At 43.3% G+C, this 22,586-nt stretch overlaps 1 protein-coding gene across 2 annotated transcripts in view; it reads right to left on the bottom strand.

The window, feature by feature from the left end:
• gab2 (GRB2-associated binding protein 2) overlaps positions 1–22,290 on the bottom strand; it is a 32,045-nt gene extending 9,755 nt beyond the window's left edge. For both annotated transcript variants that reach the window (XM_068585161.1, XM_068585162.1), the window contains exons 1-2: positions 21,914–22,290; positions 6,109–6,409 (exon numbers count right to left, since the gene is read on the bottom strand). In XM_068585161.1, the coding sequence (XP_068441262.1) occupies positions 6,109–6,409; positions 21,914–21,985 (373 nt within the window). In that variant the 5' untranslated portion in view covers positions 21,986–22,290. The remainder of the gene's footprint in view (positions 1–6,108; positions 6,410–21,913) is intronic.
• Positions 22,291–22,586: the final 296 nt, after the last annotated feature.

Below are 22,586 nucleotides of genomic sequence, written 5' to 3'. Positions count from 1 at the left end.
ATTACAGCAGCCGAATTGCGTATCAAAAGTCGGCCACAGAAATATCCTCTTCCAGAATAGTCTATCTGCAGTTTCCATGGGACTTTAGGTCGGGTAGCAGCGACCAATTAGAGAGATTGTCTTTGCCCTGTGCCAAAGCCAATCCTTTAAACCTGTCATCTGAACAAATGGGCTGATTCCAAATGGTACAGAAAAAATGGCTACACTTATATACAGAAAAGATGGCAAAGTTTATTACCCAAATGGATGGTGGACTGGACACCAGATATTTTAGGATAACAAACGATTGAGAATCTACCAAACATGTAAAGGAACAGACGTTGATTCATGAGCAGCAATGCCTTTGGCATAAAATGATCTAAACCAGAGCGGGAGCTGCATTTTCATTTATTACAGCATACTCATAAAGACGACATTAACTTCAAAATATTTGCTTGATTTCACAACAATAGGCAACTGCTCGGATGCTTGCATTTTGTCGCATTTAATGAAGGTCCTGCCTCGCCATGGGAGCCAACACCAATCACAGTTTAACTGGCATTTCTCTGGCACAGCACTGTTATGGAGAAAAGCAAACAATGACCACGACTTTACTATTAACTTTCAACCAGGTTCCTCTTCAATCATTGTTGGTACGTTTAGATTTCACACAAAGTACACATCTCTGCCTTTCTTGTACTATAATGAACGGGGCAGCTTTGAGCAGACTAAATCAACAGTAGCATGTATTATTTTGGAAACTCAATGAGATGTAAACGTCACACTGATTTGTACATCTGCGGTGTTCAAAACATCCATCATTAGCACATGGGGATACATCTAACCCCCCTTTGAATAAATCTAATCTCTTTTCAATAGCTACTTGACAAAAACTGCTGAGCCTGCTGTCAGAAATGCTGATTTAGTAGTTATTCTTTTCCCCCCCATTTCTCACCATCTTAAGGGCAACAGTTTAACTGAAAAACAATCCTTTTTTTCTTCTTTTTCCAAGGGACAGCCAGGGGGAACAGACAAAATGAAGAGGAGGAAAACAAAACAGTGTGAGAGCCGTCATGCAAAAAAAAAGGAAACAATAAAGCAAAAAAGAAAGGAAAAGAAAAAAGGACTGCTGACAAGTAAAAACCTCATCCCTTAGTTGAGATTACCCTCGTCTCCGAGTTCAAACAGCTGGAAGAGAGCCGAACAAAGCCCATGATTGAAGAGATGATGTTCCATTCATTAGATTGTGCTCAGGGGTGGGTCTCCCCGGGTGCACAAACGCCACACACCCAGCCATCAGTATCTGATAACAACAGCGCAAACACCCATCGGCAGATTGTGAGAATGAAAAAAAACCCACCCAATTCTGTGCTTGTGTATACATAAGCACTTTAATATCCAATTTCTCCTGAAATCACCAGCTTTTGGTTGTCAGGGTTTGCTCAAGATGAAACACTTCCTTCTATTCAGTTGTTGAGTTAAACCTATTTTTACATCATATTATTTATCATGCACACATTGTGTAACCTCTACATCTTATGATGGGTGTGCACAGTGCATTCTCTGGTCTCTGGCAGATGCTTCCGATGCTGCCAGTGGGATTGTGGGATGCACGGCAGTGGCATCAGAAGCGAACCGACCTCAGACAGCTCTGTGGCAGCAGAAACCTGACCTTCCAGTGCCATGGAGTCTCGTTATTTCAACACAAAAAAAATCAATGCACATGAAGGGCACTTTGGGGAGGGGAGAGAGACGGGCTTGCATGTGTAGAGAGTGAGAAGCCAGAGGAGAGGGAATGTTTATGGCTGTGTGTGCTGTTCATGCACACAAGTATGTTTAGAATACGTTACATTTGTGTCTCTGTTCCTTAAATCATGCCATAAAGATCAGGATAAAATAAGACGTTTAGAATTAAACGGATAGTTCAATCATATGTCAAGATGTTGCTTGGCTCTTGTATTCGGCATGCAAGGTAAGTTTAATTGTATCGCACATAATTATAACAACAAGGCGATTCAAAGTGCTTCACATAAGACCATTAAAAGCAAAAAGTTTAATGTGAGATATCCTTCTCTGAGCATAGTGATGGGGGTTGATAGAATTGCATTTGTGCTGCTCAAAGCTTTTAAAAATGAGATTCCAAAAACTCAACAGGCAATATCTTAATTATATAAATAGCACAAAACTATCTCCATGGCCACCACCAAGATTTATTTAGCTTTTTCTTTTTTCCCTCCATTGTAATTGGGGTAACTTACTCATTAAATTACTCATATTGTTTTATTCAAACCTTTCAGAAAAAAAGTAATTGCAAAACAAATGTTCAAAGTAGAATTCTAGGACCGAGAATGATGAAAATTACCAAAACATCAGCAAAAATATCTCATATATTGTTCCACAAAATGAATGTCAAATGGTCACTGTGTGTTTGTGTGTGTGCGTGGGTGTTTGTGTGGTGTGCGTTTGTGTGGTGTGTGCGTGAAAGAGAGAGAAAGAATGTGTAGATAAATTGTGTGAGAGAGATACAGACCAAAAAAAAAGAGATCAAACCAAAGATAGAAAGAGAGACAAAGTTGTTCAACAATGAGCTGCAGTCATGTGCTGCCCTTGGACGACCTTCCTTGCAGTCCCAAGAGGCAGCTCACTATTGGCAGCAGAGGCCAACTCTGACCGACAAAAGGTAAGTTCAGATCAAAGTGCCGATACAACAGATGCAGCCGGAGTCTCAACAAAATCCTCTGAGAAACCCAAACACTTCTACACGGCTTCAGAGGATTGTGTAGCTAAGCCTGTTAGATCTCTTCCACCATCCTGTGAGACTTCAGATTGGCCCTCGCTGTATTGGCTGTATTGGAGTGAACAATATCACCTGGTGTACACTAAGTAACATTATGGCTGCAGAATGCAATCAATATGAATCCCAGAGCCGTGCTGATGTGTTCTGGTTAACACCTCCTGCCTCTGTATGAAAACAAACATGCCATCTGCGTAACTTTGCATCTGTGCTTCTTCTGTTCGTCTGTCGGCTTGTTTACTTTCCATAAGAGGAACTAACATCTTCGATTCTTTTTTTTTTCTTCCCTCCTACATGGTTTGTTTACCTTTCAGAGAGGGAATTCCCAGCCTGAAGGTGACACACTGGTTCTGATCTGCAGCTGCCTGCCAGGAGGAACACCCACCAAATACCTTTACTAATAAAAGATGTTTAAGTTATCCTCTGTTAGCTCCAATTACCATCTGCACGTCTGAGTCACTTCATCAGCCTGTAATCACAAAAGCCACAAGTACATGTTTCTGCATCGATTGATCAAAGCTCAGCATGTTAAGCAACAGTTAATGTGTTGGCGGTGTAAACCGTGGCTCAGCTCCACGAGCACTATGTGCTCACAGGCTGCAGGAGGAATACTGTAGCAGGTGGGGTGTGCCCTCCTCTCACATACTCCATTTCTCTTTGAGGTAAAATGACTGGTGGCTTTGGCAAGAGCATACAAGAGTTCATACAAGACCCCGGTTTCAGACGAAAATGGCTGTCACACGTCAAAGTAAGTCAGGGAAAAATATTACAAATACAGTGTGTACTTACATTTTTAAGTGGGCCTTTCTTTTAGGCGTCTAAAATATTGTTTTCTGCTGCCCCCCGTCCACAGTACATCGCTTTGTGTAGTATTGCAGTGCACAGACTACTGTCTCCAAACTGGGCGCGTGCAGACCGCTATCTACTTTATGTAATACAGTGACTGTGAATCACAACCTCATACAACCCCACTTCAAAAGGCCCGAGCTGTCCCTTTAAGACAGCAGTAGTGACGTAAGAGGGAACTAGGAGTAAATCGAGCAGCTTTGCCCTTGAGGAGTAAATACATAAAACAATAACATCGACCATACGACTTTTTCAAGCATGTTTAATTCACAATTTGAGGAAATGGAAAATAGAAAACTACTACGAGTACTTTGTGGTACTTAAGGACTGAAAGATATTAAGTGGTATGAGAACAAGGGAAGCTTATGTCTCATAAGAGTTGCATAACATATCCCACAACTGTCCAGAGCATTGAAACATTTAAAGAAAGTGTTAGTTTTGGTTTGTAATGCTTGTCAAAATCAGTCAGAGTTTCTATAACAAACACAACCCTCTGCCGTGATTAATGCTGAGAATTAGGATTTTGCTCGGAGCAAGAAGCTAGCACAAATTCCTAATTTTCCACCAACTAAAATAGAGTATGGAAAATGCATTTGGAGCACAGAGAACGAATAGTTTTTTAATAAAAGTTCCTCAGAAACAGGAACCGCATATTTCGGTGAAAACAAAAGCCTGGACGTGATGTTTACATGACAGAGTGCAGCCATTAGCGTAGCTGCCATGACATACACCCTCTCACTGCCCTAACCCACTCTCCCAGCCACACCCCGCCGGCTGCAGTTGATACAGTTTGAGATTCATAACAGGGCCTTGCTAATTACCTTGGACCAGGGGGAGCCCCTCCTGATGCGAGCATTATTACACAGATGTTTTTTTATTCCACACCTGGAAATATCACATGTTACAGATGATCAACCATGTGCACGAAGAATTAACGTCCACCAGCTGCCAGATGGCTGGAAAACAACATCATGAGTGCAATCTGGAAGGGTAGAGCGATGAATATGACAGGAGTGTGTGTGTGTGTGTGTGTGTGTCTTTTACAAACTCTCCATAGTGACATTATTGACTTAACTTACGATATATTCTCATCACCTCCATCTTTTTTTCCTGGCCTCAATATTGCCGCTTCTGTTTACATGGATGTTTGTTTCCATGAATAATGTCACCAACATTTCAGACAAAACCATGCCAGAATAAACAGCAGGGGTTTCCCTGCCATTAGAAGCCCCTGCACAGACATTGCACACCTTTGCTCACATTTATATTTTGTTTTGGTGGCGTGGTTTTATTTATTTAAGATATTTTAATACAGTTCCGATATTCTAACTCCAATGATTTTTTTTTTTTAATAGTTCAAAGTGAATTTCTCTTTGAAAGGATGCACTTGCATTACTACGCTATTATCATTATATCAGCGACATAAACTGATCTTAAAATGACAATAATATCTGAAAAGTGAGTTGACACTTAAGAGCTCACTCCCTGCTGATTAAAAGAAGAACATATATAAGAGCATCAACCTTCTTTAGTTTGGACTGATCAGCTCGTACATGCAGTGTATTTGTTTTTCAGAGGCATGAAATCCGAGCAGAGTGCATTTAAGGCCAATCTTTGGACGGATTGCCGTTTTACATAAGAACATTGCTGCATAACAATGTTATCATTAGCATGCTTTGTCTGATAAGTGCTTTAATCTAACATGCTTCATGTGACATGATCCAGATGCAGCAACAACACACCGCTAAGCCTCCGAATCTGCTGCTATCTTTGAAAATGGCTGATACTAAGAGTTTCCATCACCCTGAACACAACAGATCGGACCCTTTCTTTAACAAAACAAACGAAGAGAAAAATCAATAACACTCTCAGACACTGTGTCCATTTATTTGGCAGAGATGTTCCTATTCTACTCTCTCAAATAGCAAAGATGGAAAGAACACAATTGCCAATGATATCATGTGACTGGACTTCTGCTGTCGATTTCTTTTGTGAAAACTAAGATGCAATCTGTTCCAAATAACATGAGAAAGCACAGAGGGAGCCTGATAAACGGGATGTTATTGCATTTGGTTTTCTGCTGCTTATATGCCAGAGACAACTAAACACAGTATATTTATTCCGTAAAGATACAGGATATGCATACTATGCTCTTTATATTATCCTGCTTATTTAATCAATAATATGTTCAGTGTGAAAAATTCCCATCACAATTTTCCTAAAACATATCGCAACGCTTGTTTCTTCTTTAACCGTAATTCTTCCAACTAATTATGACAAGTTCTGATAAACAAATTACATGAAAAATGTATCAATAACAAATTATCAATAATTGACCAAACGATGTCTGGGCCAACCTGAAAAGTGTTTTAATTTGTTTTTAAACAATAAAACCGTTAAACTTGCTCGAGGTACCAGCGGAGAGGGTGGAGAGATAAACAACACAGAGGCAGAGGAATGAACAGCAAAGACAGGTCAGGGTTTCCTACCGTGGTTGTCGTCCGACTGGTTGAACCCACACAGCTGGCAGATGGAGCGGACCCACTTGTTCATCTCCTCCTCCGTCTCGGCTACGAGATAAAAAGTGCGATCTGAGGTCTTAATGTCAAACACGAAGCTATCCTGGAACTCCTTCCGCTTGAAGGTCAGGCCGGCGTCCACCTGTTCGCAGCAGTGCAGGTCGATGACCCGGATGGGTTTCTTGGAGTGGTCGTTCTTGTAGTACTCGAGGACATCGGGGTCACCGCTCATGCGGCCGCTGCGGAGTATAAACCAGCGTTTCTTCCACGCCTGGGAAAAAAGGTACACGGTAAAAAGGCATCAGATCATCTCCTCAGCACTCAGTGAGCCAGAAGAGTCAAAATCATACATGTGTTGATTTGGAGAATTTCATCTATAATTAAAAACTCTGCATTTGAACTACTCAACAATTCTCTAGTTTGGACTTTTCTCACTATATGCGATGCAGAATGTTGCCGTGGAAACCCACGCTCAACAGCTGGACTCCAGGTATGATGTTAACTCGTTGATCAAACCGACCTCAGAGAAACCTGCGTCGGCTGCATTAAGCAGGTTACTGTGCTTTAGCACGCATGCGGTTGTGTGTGGTTGACTGTGTGCGTTGGAGGCTGTACAAGAAGAGGGGGGGGGGGGGGCAGCAGGTGTTTAACCCCCCCCCCTCCATCGTATTTCCTGTGCAGATATCCCTCCGTGAGGCTTGAAGAGAGAAGCACAACTCCTCCATGAAAACTTCATCACAAGACTGCGGGCTCCTCCCACGCACAGCGCCGTGTGAATGACACCGCTTCGCTCCAATCAAACTACATCTGCGCGTGAGTGTGTCACTGGGCCCAGAGGACTCTTCTGCGAGTGTAAATAAACAGCCCTGGTCGTGACCACATGAAAGACAGCAGAAGCACATGCTCCAGTTATGATGCAAACGCGAGAAGAAGAAAAACTCGGATGCAACAATGTTGATTTTCACACCAACAACACCGCTGTTCTATTTGTCATCTGGAAGAGCATAAAGGAAGAACAGTGGCCTCCATATGTTTTTCCCAGTGGCTGTCTTAAAAAAGGGCCTCTGTGTTCTCTGTACTCAGAGACAAAAGAGGAAGATAGACCAGGAAGGGAAAGAGGGAGTAAAGGGGGGGGGGGGGTTGGACATCTGCCAGTGATGCATTTCCGCCAGGCAATGTCTCTCACATGCAGGCTGCTGACACACAGGATCCTGCAGGCCCCCTCTCTCTCCATCAACACAGGCGCTGCTGCAAGGCTAACTACCCCCCATCACACAAACACACACACACACACACACTCACAGGACAGAGAAATGTATAGCATTGCATCCCTCTTGTGCCTTGTATATGGTGCTGCTCCTTTCTGTTGAAATATGGGTGCAACCTTGCGTTATATGCCATTACCTCTGAGAGGCAGTTCAGAGAGCATAAAATTAACAACGGTTGAATTAGCTGCTCCGGCATCAGCACTCCTGGTACTGTGTGCATGCATGCTGGCTGTCTGTCACACTGTCATGGGCTCACTGGGACACATGGAACAGATCCATCTTTAATAATGTTACACCCGCCTGTGCTTTTACATAAAGCTGTAATGTGCTTTCTGCTCAGTGGTCATCGCTGCGGTGTCTCTGCATCCATCAAATCAATTAAAGAGGGCGTGGTGCCGTGAGATGACGCATATATAGGACCACATAATTGGGGCTTTGTTGTCATACAATATATATATATATATATATATATATATATATATATATATATATATATATATATATATATATATATATATATATATATATATATATATATATATATATATATATATATATCATAGCTGAGCTAGTCTCGCCTCCGTGGCTATGGCCCTGCTCATGCCCCTCCTCTTTACCTCTTCCGCTGACATGTGTTGTGGTTATCTGGATCGTGGTCCATGCCTACTACTCATTCTATGAATAGTTTCTGTCATATTCATGTAATGTGCTGTAACTCTGTTATGTTGCTCATTCTGGTCACATGACATGTATTGCTTCTGTCCATCAGGAGAAAGAGATCCTCTTATGTTGCTCTCCCTCAGGTTTCTTCTCTTTTGTTCCCTGTTAAAGGGTTTTTACTAATTTTATTTGGGGAGTTTTTCCTGATCCCATGTGAGGTCCTGGTAGAGGGATGTAATGTGTACAGATTGTAAAGCCAGCTGAGGCAAATCTTGTATTTGGGCTATACAAAATAAACTGAATTAAATAAAAAATGTCAAGGTGGCTTCTTCATGTATGACATAGGGCATATTGGCATATTGTTATGTTGAAAGAATAGTTACAAAACAAAAACGGTAATTTACAATGTTTAACTCTTTATATTATAATCTACAAAACAATATTGCTTTAATGATAACAAATAGCTAGAAATGGGGATGCAATGACTCAGATTATATTTTGAGATCCATCCTTCCTCACACAAAACGTTACTGAAGTGTCATTTTGGCATGTTAGCAATTCTGTTCGTGGCTACACATTTGCTTTCTCTTTTTTTTCTCCACAGGATGTGCAGATTGTGATCTTATCTTCCATGTGTAGCTGAAGTACTGCTGAGGTATTGGGCTATAAGACTTTTTCATTTCATTTTCTGTCAGCTTGATACACTGATAAAAGCTGGAGGCAGTATGTCTTTAATGGCGTTGGTGGGAGTTGTGCTGCTGTGTGCATCTTACCACAAGAGGTTTTCATCAGCACTATCTGATGAGTGGTGCAATTGTTCTCGCTAATTTCTCACGATGAGGTTGTTGAGAATGTTTACAATGCAGATTATACTGGTAATGGGTGGGAGGAAACAAGCTTCCAAAGAAGTCAACAGTGCAACTCCTCAAGTGACCTTTTAAGTCAGTGGTTCTCAACTGGTCTGGCTCCGGGACCCACCATCACCCTTCATGACAAGCCGCGACCCAAATCGAGGAACATTCTCAACATCGCCAATGTATTTAATGAAAAGATGGTGCAGTTTGAACCTGAGATAGTATGGAGACAGTAGGGTTACATGCTGGGTGTGTGATTGGGTGTGTGTAGGGGTGTTGACGGTGCGTAACAAAACAATAAGATAAGTAACAGAACCTAAACTAACTCTGCGGCCCAGGTGCAGAATAGTCACATGGGAATAAAAAACACTATCAGTATACTCCTTTAAACTTTAAAGGATTTACGTTCTGGATTAAAATCAAGGCAGAAGGTCTTAAAATGGCTAAAACGCTCTGAAAACCTGCAAGAAACATCCAAACCATGAGTGTGAATACAGATCGCGATCAGTAGTGTTGCATGCTGGGTGTGGAAACCATGAGTGTGAATATAGATTGCGAGCAATAGTATAAAATTGTCAGTCAGTGATTTCTGAACTTTAGGTTTTAGAGTCAATTAAACGTGTTCTGTGAAGCACAGAATGAAGTTGGGGCCGGCGATGTCAGAGAGAGGACCGGCTGGTGATGAAGGTGTGTCCCGGCCCCAACACGGCATATAAAACCACACTGCGCTGCATAAAAGTCCCTTCAAAATAAAATCACATAATTAAAAATAATATATATATATAGAATTTTTTTTTCCCCCAAGCAAAGGCCCGCGACCCATTAAAATCGGGTCTGTGACCCACTAGTAGGGCGCGACCCACCAGTTGAGAACCACTGTTTTAAATGATTTTATTGGAGTGTGAAGTTTCTTATTTCGTAGGAACACTGCACACATGTTTTTTTTACTCCAGGTCCACAAAAGCTCTTTGGTTCACTTCCATTACAGCGTTGATGATGCTATAACTCTTGCAAACCCCATTTAAATATTATTGCCTTTTCTGGAAAGAGAGAGCATCACTTAATTGAGACCTGGAGCGCTGCCCAGTTCCAAGAGGTCAGGGCGACCCAGCTGGGTTATTCCTGGCATCCTTCAGCTGCGGCCAGCGTATTAACCCAGGACAGCCACAGCTCTCGACCACGAGGGAAGACGACTCATTTAGGAGGCCTTGTCATACTAAAAATAGAGGAAGTATTTTCCATAGAAAAAGTAGCTGCTGCCTAAATCAAGAACAAATTCATTTACAGCTCGGTCTGAATGAGAGGCGTGAACAATGTTTCCTTTTGTCAAACTATCTGCCAAGCTCCTCAGAAATGTTACATGCAAAATGAGAGACAATATTTCAAGTGCATTCAGTTTCGAATCAGCTTTTTCACACACAGCTGGTGGTGCAGCTCCCTCCCTCTCTCTCTCTCCCTCTCTCTCCTTCGCTCCCTCCCTCTCTCTCTCACGCACTCTTTTAAATCCAAGCAAACTTCCCATGTGAAGTAAATCATGGGGGAGGAGGACAAAACAAAATGAGCTAACCCACCCACCGCCTGTCCTACAGAGCATGTCTAAGCCCATCGATCACTGTCTACGCGCTGGGAAGTGAGGGCTGAAGCTGTAAAACTAGGCTGAACTCTCCCAGTTCTCCAACCCCCCATAGCTTTGGTTTAAGCTCCATCACTGTTCTGGGGAGAGAAGAAGAAACCCACTGCCCTTGTTAACAACTGGACTGGACAGTGGACCACTGAGAGAGAAGTGAGCAATCCGATCACACCCTAAAAGAACATGACGTCAGATATTATTGCTTGAGCAATAAACCCTAAACAACACGGGACATGCGGATACTCCCATTTGTTCATTATGTTGAGAGATCAAAGTCAAATAAAGGTCAAATTAAAAAAAAAACACATTCACGAGGCACAAAACAAATATTCGACTGTAAATGAGAAAAACAGAAAAGAACGAACTTTCTCAAAACGTCCTAATACGCTTAAGTTTAAAAAGAAAACCTTGCTACGAGCATTGACAGGGTCTCAACTATAGACTGTAAAAACTAAATTAAATAAATTCCCGGCCAGCGCTTGAAGCGCTTCAAGAGGAAGAGCAGCCATTCGTATCTGTGAAGGCGCAGCGTTTAGTCCCCACCGTCTCATTCAATCATCCCACAAATGGCTTGACCTCACCTTGTTCCACCATGGTCTCATTTGTCCCGCGCTGATGGCAGCCAGCTCCAGATACAAAGAGACTACAGTGGAGCACAACGGTGAACCTCGTCTGCATCTATTTCCGAAGACTGGGGAAGGAAAAACCTTTAATAACAAAACTTGCGCAAAACAATCTTTTGAGCAAAGTTTGCTTCTAAAAACAGGATCAAAACTTGTTTGTCTTGCCAATTTCTTTTGTCTCTTTGCATGTTGATAAGTGGACATGTTTTGTTCTATTTTTGGCAGCCTGCTAAACAATGATGCTGTGCGAAAACAAACACAGTCGTACAAAGGGGACACAATCGTCTGGTATGTGTTGATAGTTCTCCGGGGCTTTACACCACAACTTTAGGAGATAAATACACAGCGACGGCTATTAAGTCACGCAGCAATCGCTTACTGTATTTGCTCATATCTAAGTCTCGTGTCTTTGAACACAACTCTCTTTGCTGTCCTGGTAACACTGACTTATGAAGTCGGAGATGCTTGTGGCCTGAAACAATTATCCAAGGTGTGCCTTCTACGGCAACAGAGCAAAACATTGTGTGTGGCTAGTAGCCGGCTGTGTCAACAGGCCAGGCCGATAAGTTTCGGTCTACATGTTTTTAAATGTGCATGAGCAAACATTCAATCCAAACACGCATGTCATCTGACTTGCAGGCTAGAATGGTCTTGTTCACCTTTTAAAGAGGAGAGAGAGGAGGACACAGCAGCTAGTTGTTTTGGACTCCACTGCTTTACCAGCTGCTGCACACACACACACACGCACGCGCACGTGCACGCACACGCGCACGCACACGCACGCACTGTAGAGCTGCACCGGAGCCCCGCAGACCACCTCGCTTCGCAGACCACCTTACCCTGCAGACCGCCTCACCCTGCAGACCGCCTCACCCTGCAGACCGCCTCACCCTGCAGACCCCCTCACCCTGCAGACCGCCTCGCCCGTGTACGTTTCCTCCTCTTTGAGCTGCTTTCGTTAAAGCGCTGTGCTTGTGCATGTGCTGTAGCAGCCGGGCGATTTACATCTTGTGACGCTGAATGCTTTGGCTACAGTCTGACCAGAGGCCTCTGGCAAAGTGTCTAGATGTGCCTTGTTCTCTCTCGCGCACGCACACGCGCACAGACACACACTAACAACACCGTGATGAGACAACATGAAAATGCACCGGTGCTGGGCCATTACTGATTAATTATAGTAAAAAGTGAAATGAGAGGGATCCCATCAGTGTTCTCAGAGGTCCCACTGGTGGGCTTCAAGACAGTTAAGAGGGGGAGCAAAAGTGGTTTGAGGGAGGGGAGGGGGGTTCGTTGGTATCTAATTGCAGCCAATAAGGACTCCCAGCAGCCCAAGTTCAGGATGAGCTTTCACATCATCTGGAAGCTCTATAAATAATCTTCGATCTTTTGTATTTCATTTAGGGAAGCCCATTTCCCGGCTGGTTGTGTTTATTGACAATATTGCACATTTGATTGGCCATAAGTTTGGCTTCTTTTGTAAAACGAAATGGGGTATTCTGGAGAAGAAAAAACAAACACGTTAATATCCCGAAAGCAGTGTTGTAGTCAGGATCACCTCAACAGAGTCATGACCAAGACCAGAGTGTAGACCGAGACAAGACCAAGACTTTAAAGGGGTTGGGCCAAGACCACACCAGTGTGCGTCTCACACTGCATAACACACTTCAGATAAATGTACTATATGCAAAACAGAGGCACTCCTCAAAATGATCACATTGCTTTATTTACTGGGAATGTATCAAGAGACATGATACATTTTGCCATATAATCCAGAGGCTTTGCAGAGGGGAATTTTATGTGGGAATTTTCCATTGTTTTCTGTGAGCAAACACTTTAATGATGTCCATAACTAAATCAGACAATGCACGGGGAATTCAGTGATAGTTTGGATCTTTTATTCTGAGACTGGGACAAATAACTTCCCCTCTTAAAGCACCTTGTTTTAAAAGGTTATATACAAAACTTTGTTATGAATGATCCTGGTTGACATATGTTAGCATGAAGCATCATCTTGATGGTTACTGGCTCTAAGTAAGGACAGTAGACAGAGCCCTCCTACAATAATCCCCTGTAATGCATTCATAGCACATCTATTGTATGTGGGTGCTGTTTCCTAGCTTCTCAAAGATAAAGAAGAACAAAAGAGGAATATTTAGCACATCGCTGACTTCATATCTTGTCCCTTCTGGTGCTTGAATAAGCCTATAATTTCATATTTCCAGAAAAAAACAACTCAAAACAAAAGAACAGCAGCTCGGACCACTTTGCAACGAATGAATTAAAAAGGTGGGACTGCTACAAAGGCCATTATTGTGCGAGCGAATGGCTGAACACTTGTGATGCTGGTTAATGCGGTGAGCGGGGACAAAGCTGGACAGGCTGCAGCAGACAATAACGACAGAGCCCCGATTATGTGGTCCTAATCAATAGCGGGTCACACGTCAGCCCACATTCCAGGAACTGATGGGAGTTTCCGCATATGTGGGAGTGCAGCCCAGTTACATTTGAAGAATATGGCCTGGCCATTCACACATCACAAAAACACCTTTCAGATTTGCATCGCAATGCTTTCTAAGTTTCTCGACAAAAAAAAAATAAATCTTGAAGGGCAGAACATGAAAGATGCTCTGTTATTTCACCCCTCACGTAAGAAGCACTAAAACTATGTTAGGTGAATACAGAAAATAGCCCTATGTGACATCAGTTTATGTAACAGCGGGCTTAAATAAACCGCACATAGACATGAGGGAGCACGGGGACGCTCCTTGGAAGTCTTACAGTTTACACAAGGCTTCTCATCTCGGCTCTGAGAGAAGATGTTAAGCAGACAGCTGTCCTGGACAAAGTTTAGAACGGACGTTTCTGGAGCTCTTCCAATAAATTCACCGTCACAAATAAAACAGGAGTCCAACAGCGTGCCTACAATGTGTGGCCATTTTTTCTTAGCAGCTCCGGCCCATTATCTGTCTGGAGCGGTGAAGACATCCAGATGCTGCCGTGTCGGACGCGACTCTGTCCCGTCCGTGTGCCTCGGAGAAGTAAACACGAAAAAGATGTATCACAAAACCGCTGAGAGAATAAAACTACGGCGTTTAAAGTCCAACGGATGCATAAGAGCGCTGTTAAATCAAACCGCTCAGGTTTCCCGATAGCCAAAACACTGACCTTGGAAGGCCGGCAGCTGCAAGACATAACACATGCAGATAAGACCCAAACAGGCTCATAAATTCTTGTGTGTTAATAAAGAAGGTGAGAGGTTAGCAGGCCAAGACGGACAGGGTAGGAACGTTTAACTACTGCTGTTCTCCTCATGTGCACAATTGCTAAGTTGACATTTTCCTTTTGGGCAAAGCATCAGTTCAAACCCAATCAGTGCCTTTAGAGTCGGGTCTGATGTTGTATACAATCCGCATACAATTTCATCATATGGCTGTGATGGAAAGCTCCATCCCACAGGTGTGATGATGATAAAGAGGGATGCTGCAGTCGGTACCTACAGTGCTTGTTCATTCTCCTTACAGGAGCAATGATCTGCAAAATCTGCGGCGCATCCCGTGAAAAACAACCTCTCAAAAGCTCTCGGTAGATATAATCAGCCTCAATTTGCAGTTGAACACTTCCATCATTAGGGAAAATGAGTAATCTCTCTCCATGTCTCCGTATCAGCTAAAGGCTGGGCTTATTTAGCGGGAGCCCGCCCTGACAGTTTGACTAACGGGGAGCATTATCTTTAATCAGAACTCTTTGTGTTACTTCCGCTGCCTCTGCCATCTGCTGCGGCTCATACGCGGCTGTGTGCGGAGGGTGCGCCGCGAGCATCTCCTGGTCTCCCTGGCTGCTTTGCAGCGAGGTCGCTGTGGATGCAAATCCGGTTTCTTCAGGAGCACCGAATAGAAACAGTTACACGCAAGGGGGGCGTCTGACCTCCGCTTTTCACTTTGCATTTAGTTCTTTAAAACACAGGGGGAAAAAAATGGTATTGAACATATTTGATCATTAATGTCGTCCACTGATGTTATTCAAGATGGTGCATGTATGCAAATACATTGCAAAGTATATTGCATGTACACAATTCCACACGTTACAATAGCTGTCATTAGTAATATCTTCATGCACACAATTCCTTTATATTCATGAGTACAGTTTGTACAGTAGTTGTGAGATGGAATATGATTTGAAGGCCAAATACAAAATATTTATTATTAGTCCACATTTAATGAACATTTTGTTATTTTTTTCCAACACTTAAATTGATCATTTTGTAAAACGTCATTAAAAAGGCAGAATTCATGGATGTTTTAGTTGTGATAAATCCTCAGCTAAGTATCTCCTTTGTCAATGGCTTTTCTGGCCATGTAAACACTTTGTTGTGATATTTAGAAATTATAATCTTTCATTAAGCACACATTGCAAAAAATGTGATAACTCGTTCCCTGATGGTGATTTTAATGCTAAACATGATGAATGTCTGAATAACAATCAAATAACCTAATAGACAGAATGACAGAGTATATATTTAGCTGAGCTGATCATTATCATGAGTGAAACAATCCCATCGATGTGCTAACGATTATTGGTGAAATGCGTTGAGACAATAACGTTACGCGCAATGTGACCTGAAAACCTTCGACACACGTCAGGGATCTAAATGGCTTATCACATTGTCTTATTTTTTGACTGTGTATTTGTGCAGTGGCTACATTACTCATAGTTTATTCTTGTCTGAGCTACAGTTGTAGACCATTTCAGTTACTACAACTGTACTGCAATGACTCATCACCATCTGGAGAATAATCACTAAACTAAACTACGTCAATATTAGAGGTACACAGACCTTAAGGCTTAAAGGAGTTAACTGATCCAAATAATATTCATATGACAGAGATGCAATTAATTTGCACCCGCTTTTTCCACTTCATCATTGTTTCCCAATTCAAATTAATCATCACTGCTAAACAGAAAAACATCTGCGGGCTTGTAGCTGTTTTTTTTGTCAAATATTAACAGTTGAACCACAACCTCACTTACTTCAACATTTTCAGCTCCTACCAACTTTTGCCCGAAGGCAAGTGGTTCACATAAAACAGAAACATAACACATCTTAACACTCTCATTTTAGCCTGCCAGTGTTAAAATCTTCTTCCAGGATGCCTCCACAGGTCTTTGAGTACCCGTGGCTGGTTAAACTCAAGCACAAAGTGACTGTCAACTCCCACTTCACTTTGGAACAACGTGTCCAAGGGTTATGAGCACCTTCACACAGTAGAGTGGGGTCATTTTTAGAGTACCTAAAACACAATTTATAGGGAAGCACACTACAGCATTTTTAGACGATATAATAAATTGCACGATCTTTCGACCAATGCAATTCTACTGTGTGTGTTGTGTTTTCCATGAGAGGAGGATCTGTTAATAATCTGGTCAAATACCTTCCTTCTCACATAATTTGTTTCCTGACACCCTGACAGCTTCCCTGGTTTATTCAGACTGTTTCAGAGAATGTGTGTCAGTATATGTATTTTATAGCTGCCACAGACTGTTAAAATAGATTATTTCCACAGGAAATCCCTCCATAACAACTCCACTTCCTTGTTGTGAGCGGCGTCACAACCCCGATGTGGAAAAGGATTCCAAAAAGTATGGTACACAATATATGGCAAAGCGAGACAATATTCAAGTTTGATCAAAGTCCTATTTCACAAACAACATTAACATGTTGCCAGGAAGAAAATAGTCGCCATCTAAGGTTCTGCCTGCCGGAACTTGTGTATAAATACCATCATATCATTATTACATCTACAAATAAGCTGTGGGGACGGGAAAACACAGACGACTTCCTTTTCCAACATAATTTACATTGATAGTCATTGTGGCATTTGCATAAGAGATAAGTGTTGCAGTAATCCACATTGTTGCATTCACAAATTAAACGTATGCTTATTTGAATAAACACCAGAGTTTCCTGTATCTCCCGAGCTGCTATCATGGTGCATCTACAATACGCTGAAGCAGCTCAAACAGAGTTTCTCAGAAAGACTTTGACTGCAAAGCAGGCCGCCGGTCAAGAAGAGCAAGTGTGCTAAGTCAACCGTGCCTGAGTGATTAGATGCTCAAAAAAGCTCAAAGAAATAGCCGTCAGCTGCCTCGGTTTTTCACTGGCCACACATTGCAGCAACAGGGCAAGCATCTTGCACTGAAAGTCAGCACTGGTATTCCAATTGTCAAACACAAACTGCTTTTGCTTTGAGTACCATTTGTTTTTGTCAGGGATGGGGGTTATGTCCCTTTATGCTGGAGTGCTGAGAGAGGCCCATTTCAACTGACTGACATTACAACTGCAAAGCCTTATTTGCTCCAGGAGGTCAATCTAATGACAGTCATATGACACGTAGGCTACCGGCACGCACACAAGCGGGTAGCATGATTACTGTAGGAGTTTTTGTTTGAATACAATGAACAGTGCAGACCGCTACATTTCTATTTCAGTAGAAACACCTGACAGTTGTACAATCTAATAGTACCGTTGTGTGTTAGTGTTTTAAGCACTATTAAATAGAACCCAAATCAAATAGGTCCAAATCACAAGACAAAAGTTAATGGGATCTAATTCCTTTTTAGAACAGTAGTATTTTAAGCTCAGCTGAGGTGTGATGGGGCCTCTGTCACAACACTTCCTGTAGGTACCATCCAAAGGAAGGCTGACATCTGCTAGTGGTGCAATAATTAGGTTTGGGGCAGAAAACACACAGGCTAAACCACAGTTCATGGCAAAGGACAGGATATTATGACAAAGGTTCAAACAAGGCCTCCCGGGGATTTTCACAATGAATGATGAAAAAAAGAAAAATGGATGCACTCGATGGTTGGGGAGGAAGAAGTTGAGAAACTGTCATTTTGAGGCAAACATTTGAGACTATTAAGCATAAGAGGTTCTCCATACAGGATTCGGAGCATTAATATAGCAGCAATGTAAAGACATAGTGGAGTCACGTCTCCCTCGGTGTGTGTTGTTATCCGGGCTTCACTTTGCTTTGTTAACATAGCCGTGTGTGCAATGCTTTTTCTGCACGTCAGCGTTCCCCACTGGGCCTCTCTGCACTGGGCCTCTCTGCACTTTGGCGCTCTGACGACTGTGCGGCATGTGCGCCGCTCTGGACTGCGCTCATGCAGCGGGTACAGCTGATAACGACGTCACGACCTACGACGGCGTCGCAGAAGCAGCACCCATCTTTTTGGTTTCTACTCAGGTTCACACTATAAAGCTCTGTCAGCACGTTTGCCGTCATTTACTCCGTTGGCACCGTTAGCTGTTATCTACCATCACCATCTTGAGAGCCGTATAGAGGAAATCAAAATGCACCCGATATTAAAATAGGACCGCTAACACCCTGCTGAAGCACTACCAAGCTGATCTACAATTAAATGGATCAACAAAAGTTTTCTCAAAGAGATTAGTTACGAACAACAAACACTCCATCGGTTTTAGGATTTGGACTGTTGTTTTCACAAAATAAGTGATTTGATACCAACTTAGCTTCTGGGAAATTAATAACATGTACTTTTTTCTATTTTTGTATACGTTTTGAACTAAGGAATAATCGATTATTCACTTTAAAGGAGCTTTTTTCTAACATCAGTCAGGCACTAAATTAAATTAAACCGATAATGAAAATGATCAGGGGTTCCTTATCTCAATCACAAGAATCCCATTAGGCAAACATACCCCACAACCGTAAACTCATCTGACTTTAATACTGCAGTCACATAAAGCTACCCCAGTTTTGTAGCTTCTGGGCGAAAGATCCATTTGAGGGCCCACAGATAAAGTGGAACAAGGAAAATGTCTGTGTGAGCGCTTGGTGTCTGTCAAAGCAGGAACTGGGAGGCGTTCTCCGTTGACCTCAGAGGGCAAGGACTTCCCAAAGCCCCTCTGCAAAACAACAGCAGACCGGGCAGCTGACAGTGGGACCCAGGCGGCTGCTGCTCTGCTGGGCCTGCCTTAAAAAACCCACCGGCTCTCCCCTCCCAGCTCTCTCTCCCTCTCAGTTGTACCATCAACATGGGCAAGGCAATGAAGCCCTTTCGAAACTGGCAGCGGGAGACAGCAGCTATCACCTCCCCGATATGATCTGTCTGGAATGTGGCAATGCTCTACTGTATGTGAACGGACACGTTTGTGATGTCAGATACGGCAACGGGCAGATAGGACGTTTCAGCCAACAGCAGCTTGATCCCGAGTCCCGACCTGGGAACAGGAATCAAACTGTTTAGAGTATGACGCGTCACGTGTATGATTCATATTGTGCTGGATAATTTGAAATGATTCAGACGTGCATGAAAATGTCGGTCAACATTGGAAATCCCGAAGGGGTAAGATTTCCTTTGTTTATTACAAGTCGGGGATGAAGAATTATCTTCAACATGTATTTTCATCAGTATACTGATTTGACAGGTGACATCATAGCTACAAATAAAAGGTAGTTTGGGGGTTCATTTTGCAGACATGATGAAGTGTATTTGGGTGAGTCCTGGCTCATTTGTTTTCATGATTTTTCTGCTTATTCTGGACATTATTCAACAAAATCATCCAGGCCCCTCCCACCTGCCTGAAAACACTGCCCACATTCGGAGCCCCTGACCAAGTGATTCATTTAGCAGCGCTGAGACACCAGAGCGTGACTGTTATTCCTTGTGGAGATGAACAGTGAGTGAAAAGTGACTATGCACGCATCCCCGGCGCCGCCGTCACATGGTTTGAGGCGGAAACACAGAAAGTTTATGCTCATCATGTGTTTGTGCAGCAGGGCGCTCTTGTAGAAAGAATGAGGCAGTGCTGCGCTTTAATAGCAGTTTTAAACAATTAGCAAACATTTAACCAGCACTAGTCATGCTAGTCAAGCACAGACGTGTCGTCTCCTGTCTTCTCCTCCCCAGTTGTATCCAGGCTTCAACTGCCACAAGTGTTTGCATACAATCTGCATACCAGAGCTGTGGTGGTAGTACCAGTTTTCCCTCTCGCTCTCTCTCTCTCTCTCTCTCTCTGCCGTGTGCCTCATTTCCGTCAAACTATCTGAGGAGGGTCACAGGAGACTTACAACAACAAAATACAATGACAAATCATTCCAACAACTAACTACTGATTAACAAAGCACAGGCTGCGTCTGGTTATGGGAAGACTGCGCTGTAGGAAGGTGTGGAATATTGACAAATGTTGTTAAGGATTAAAACATTGTTTCCCTTGTTGCAAATAATCTCCTAAAGAAAGAGAGAGAGAGAGAAAAAGAGGCCCAACGGTACAAACTGTAGTGATCAACACGGCACAGTCACAGCCGTGAAACACCTAAGCTCATTCCGATATAATGACCTATCAAACTATCAAGCCACCGTACTCTCTTGGCAAACACACCTTCGGGCAGGAATGTCTGCCAGCATGTGAAAGTAGTATCTGAAAATATCCCTCTCCATTAGCACGTCAACTATGTCAGATGACAGCCATACTCGTGAGTAAATGGCTCCGATTGTCCATAGCCTGACTTTAAGTGGAAGGAATTTGTGATGGGCCGACTATCACAATCACAAGTCTGGCTGCTCCGGACACTCCATCTCATGACACTGTTTTCTGACTGAAACTGTGTGTGTGCAGTTTGTTTTTTGTTGCTCGGGGTGAGAAACACAGGGAGAAGGGCTGAGAGAGGCTGTTCCCTGCTCTCTTGCCTGAGGAAGGCCATTATTATGCCCTGTGAGGTGTTTTCTTCTTCTTTCTCATTGTTTATACAGTATGCTATGAACTTTTTTTTCAAGCTTCTTTTTTTTTCCCTTCTGTGCCATTGCAGCTGCCGTTCCATACGGAACACGGTGGTCTCTGTGTAAACATTAGCCAGCTTTAAGTGGAAGACAATGAGGAAATGACAGGACAATGAGGATGAGGGGGTGGGGGGCTACATTTGAGGACATTTGAGGATGGATTTCCAGATGAAAACAGAGAGATGACATCATGGCAAAGTCGGCTAGTAGGAACACGGAGAAGGCCCGGCAATGCAACACCATACATAAACAGTGGACAGCTGTATTTATAGGAGATTGTCTCATGGTTCTATATGCCTCTATAAATCCTATTATCTGATTTGTTGCCATTCCCCTTTGCCCTGGCACCCAGCAGGAGACGAGAGCAGCTTTTGGCCCATGGAGCCTCATCCAGGCTCTTAACGGGTTCTCTGCAGTTCTCACTATTGTTGTGACATGCGTTGGCTTGGCTGCGATGGAAACTGGCCCCATCAATGCTTCATTAGACATTACCTCATCAGGTCGGATAAAGCCAAGTGGCAGTTTGTGTCTGGGAGCTATCTAGTCAAAATCACAGACAGCTGTCGGGTATTACACAGGCTTACCTCCATGTTGGCCCCCACAGTGGGTGGCTTCGTCAAACCTGGCATCTGCTTACATATCATGTCAAACATATACATTTCTAGTTTATAATAGTGGGGACTGTTTTGTTCCCCCCTTTAGAATCCAGAAGAACACGTGGTGCCTCCTGTAGGTCATGAAAAAAGAGCAGCGGTCCAGATGGTGGTGTTTGGGGTGCACCTGCTGGGACTTTCTCAGTTTGACTCAACTTAGCGCAGATGCAGATGTGCACAACACAAAGCGACTTGAGCCTGGAAATGAAGCTCGGTTACTGCTGATGCGCCAGGTCAAACTCGCCAGAAACAGAGAAACTACGCCAAAGTGGAATCCACTTACATATCTTCTCAGCTTCTTCTCCGGGGGTGACTTCCTCAGCCAGCCCTGGAAGATGATTTCCCCGCCGCTCATGTTTGTCAGTGTCTGTTGTTTCCTCTCGCGCTCCAACCGCCGTCTGTCACTAGTACATGACGGCTCCTGAAGGCTCAGCCCGTTCAAAGTGCTGTCGGCGTCGGGCTTCCACTGGCGCAGTCTGCTCCCCCCATTTGATAAGAAGAAGAAAAATCTAAGTGGTGCTGGTCGGAGATGTTGCCGGTTGCTCCTGGTGACACTTTGCGCAACAACCAGCGCGCAAAACGAGAGAAGGAAAGAAAAAAAAAAATAGGCGCAACTCGACTCTGGGGGAAATTACGCACGGCCAGCTGACGAGGAGCCGCGGGGGAACTCAACTGATGCAGGGTGAGGAAGTATCGTAGAGTGTCTGCAGTTTGTTTTCCCAACTCACACCACGCCCACCGAGCAAAGAGAGGGATGGGCAGCCGGGATGAACAGGATGGAAGAACTGCTCCGCCACCATGTAGACTCAATGTCCCAACACCAGGATACATGATGTGTTTTTGTAAAATACTATTTATCTACGTTCACACAAAACAGTATTACTGTTGTTTTCCAAAAACGCAAACGCTTTCACGTTATTATATAAAACGCGTGTTGTATGCCCACCAGCACAGCT

Source organism: Clinocottus analis, unplaced genomic scaffold, assembly GCF_023055335.1.
Source record: "Clinocottus analis isolate CAN_PGR_092001 unplaced genomic scaffold, fCliAna1.0.p SCAF_2, whole genome shotgun sequence".
Lineage (NCBI taxonomy): Eukaryota > Metazoa > Chordata > Actinopteri > Perciformes > Cottidae > Clinocottus > Clinocottus analis.
Note: the sequence above shows the minus strand (reverse complement) of the source record. Positions and strands in the feature narration are given on the sequence as shown.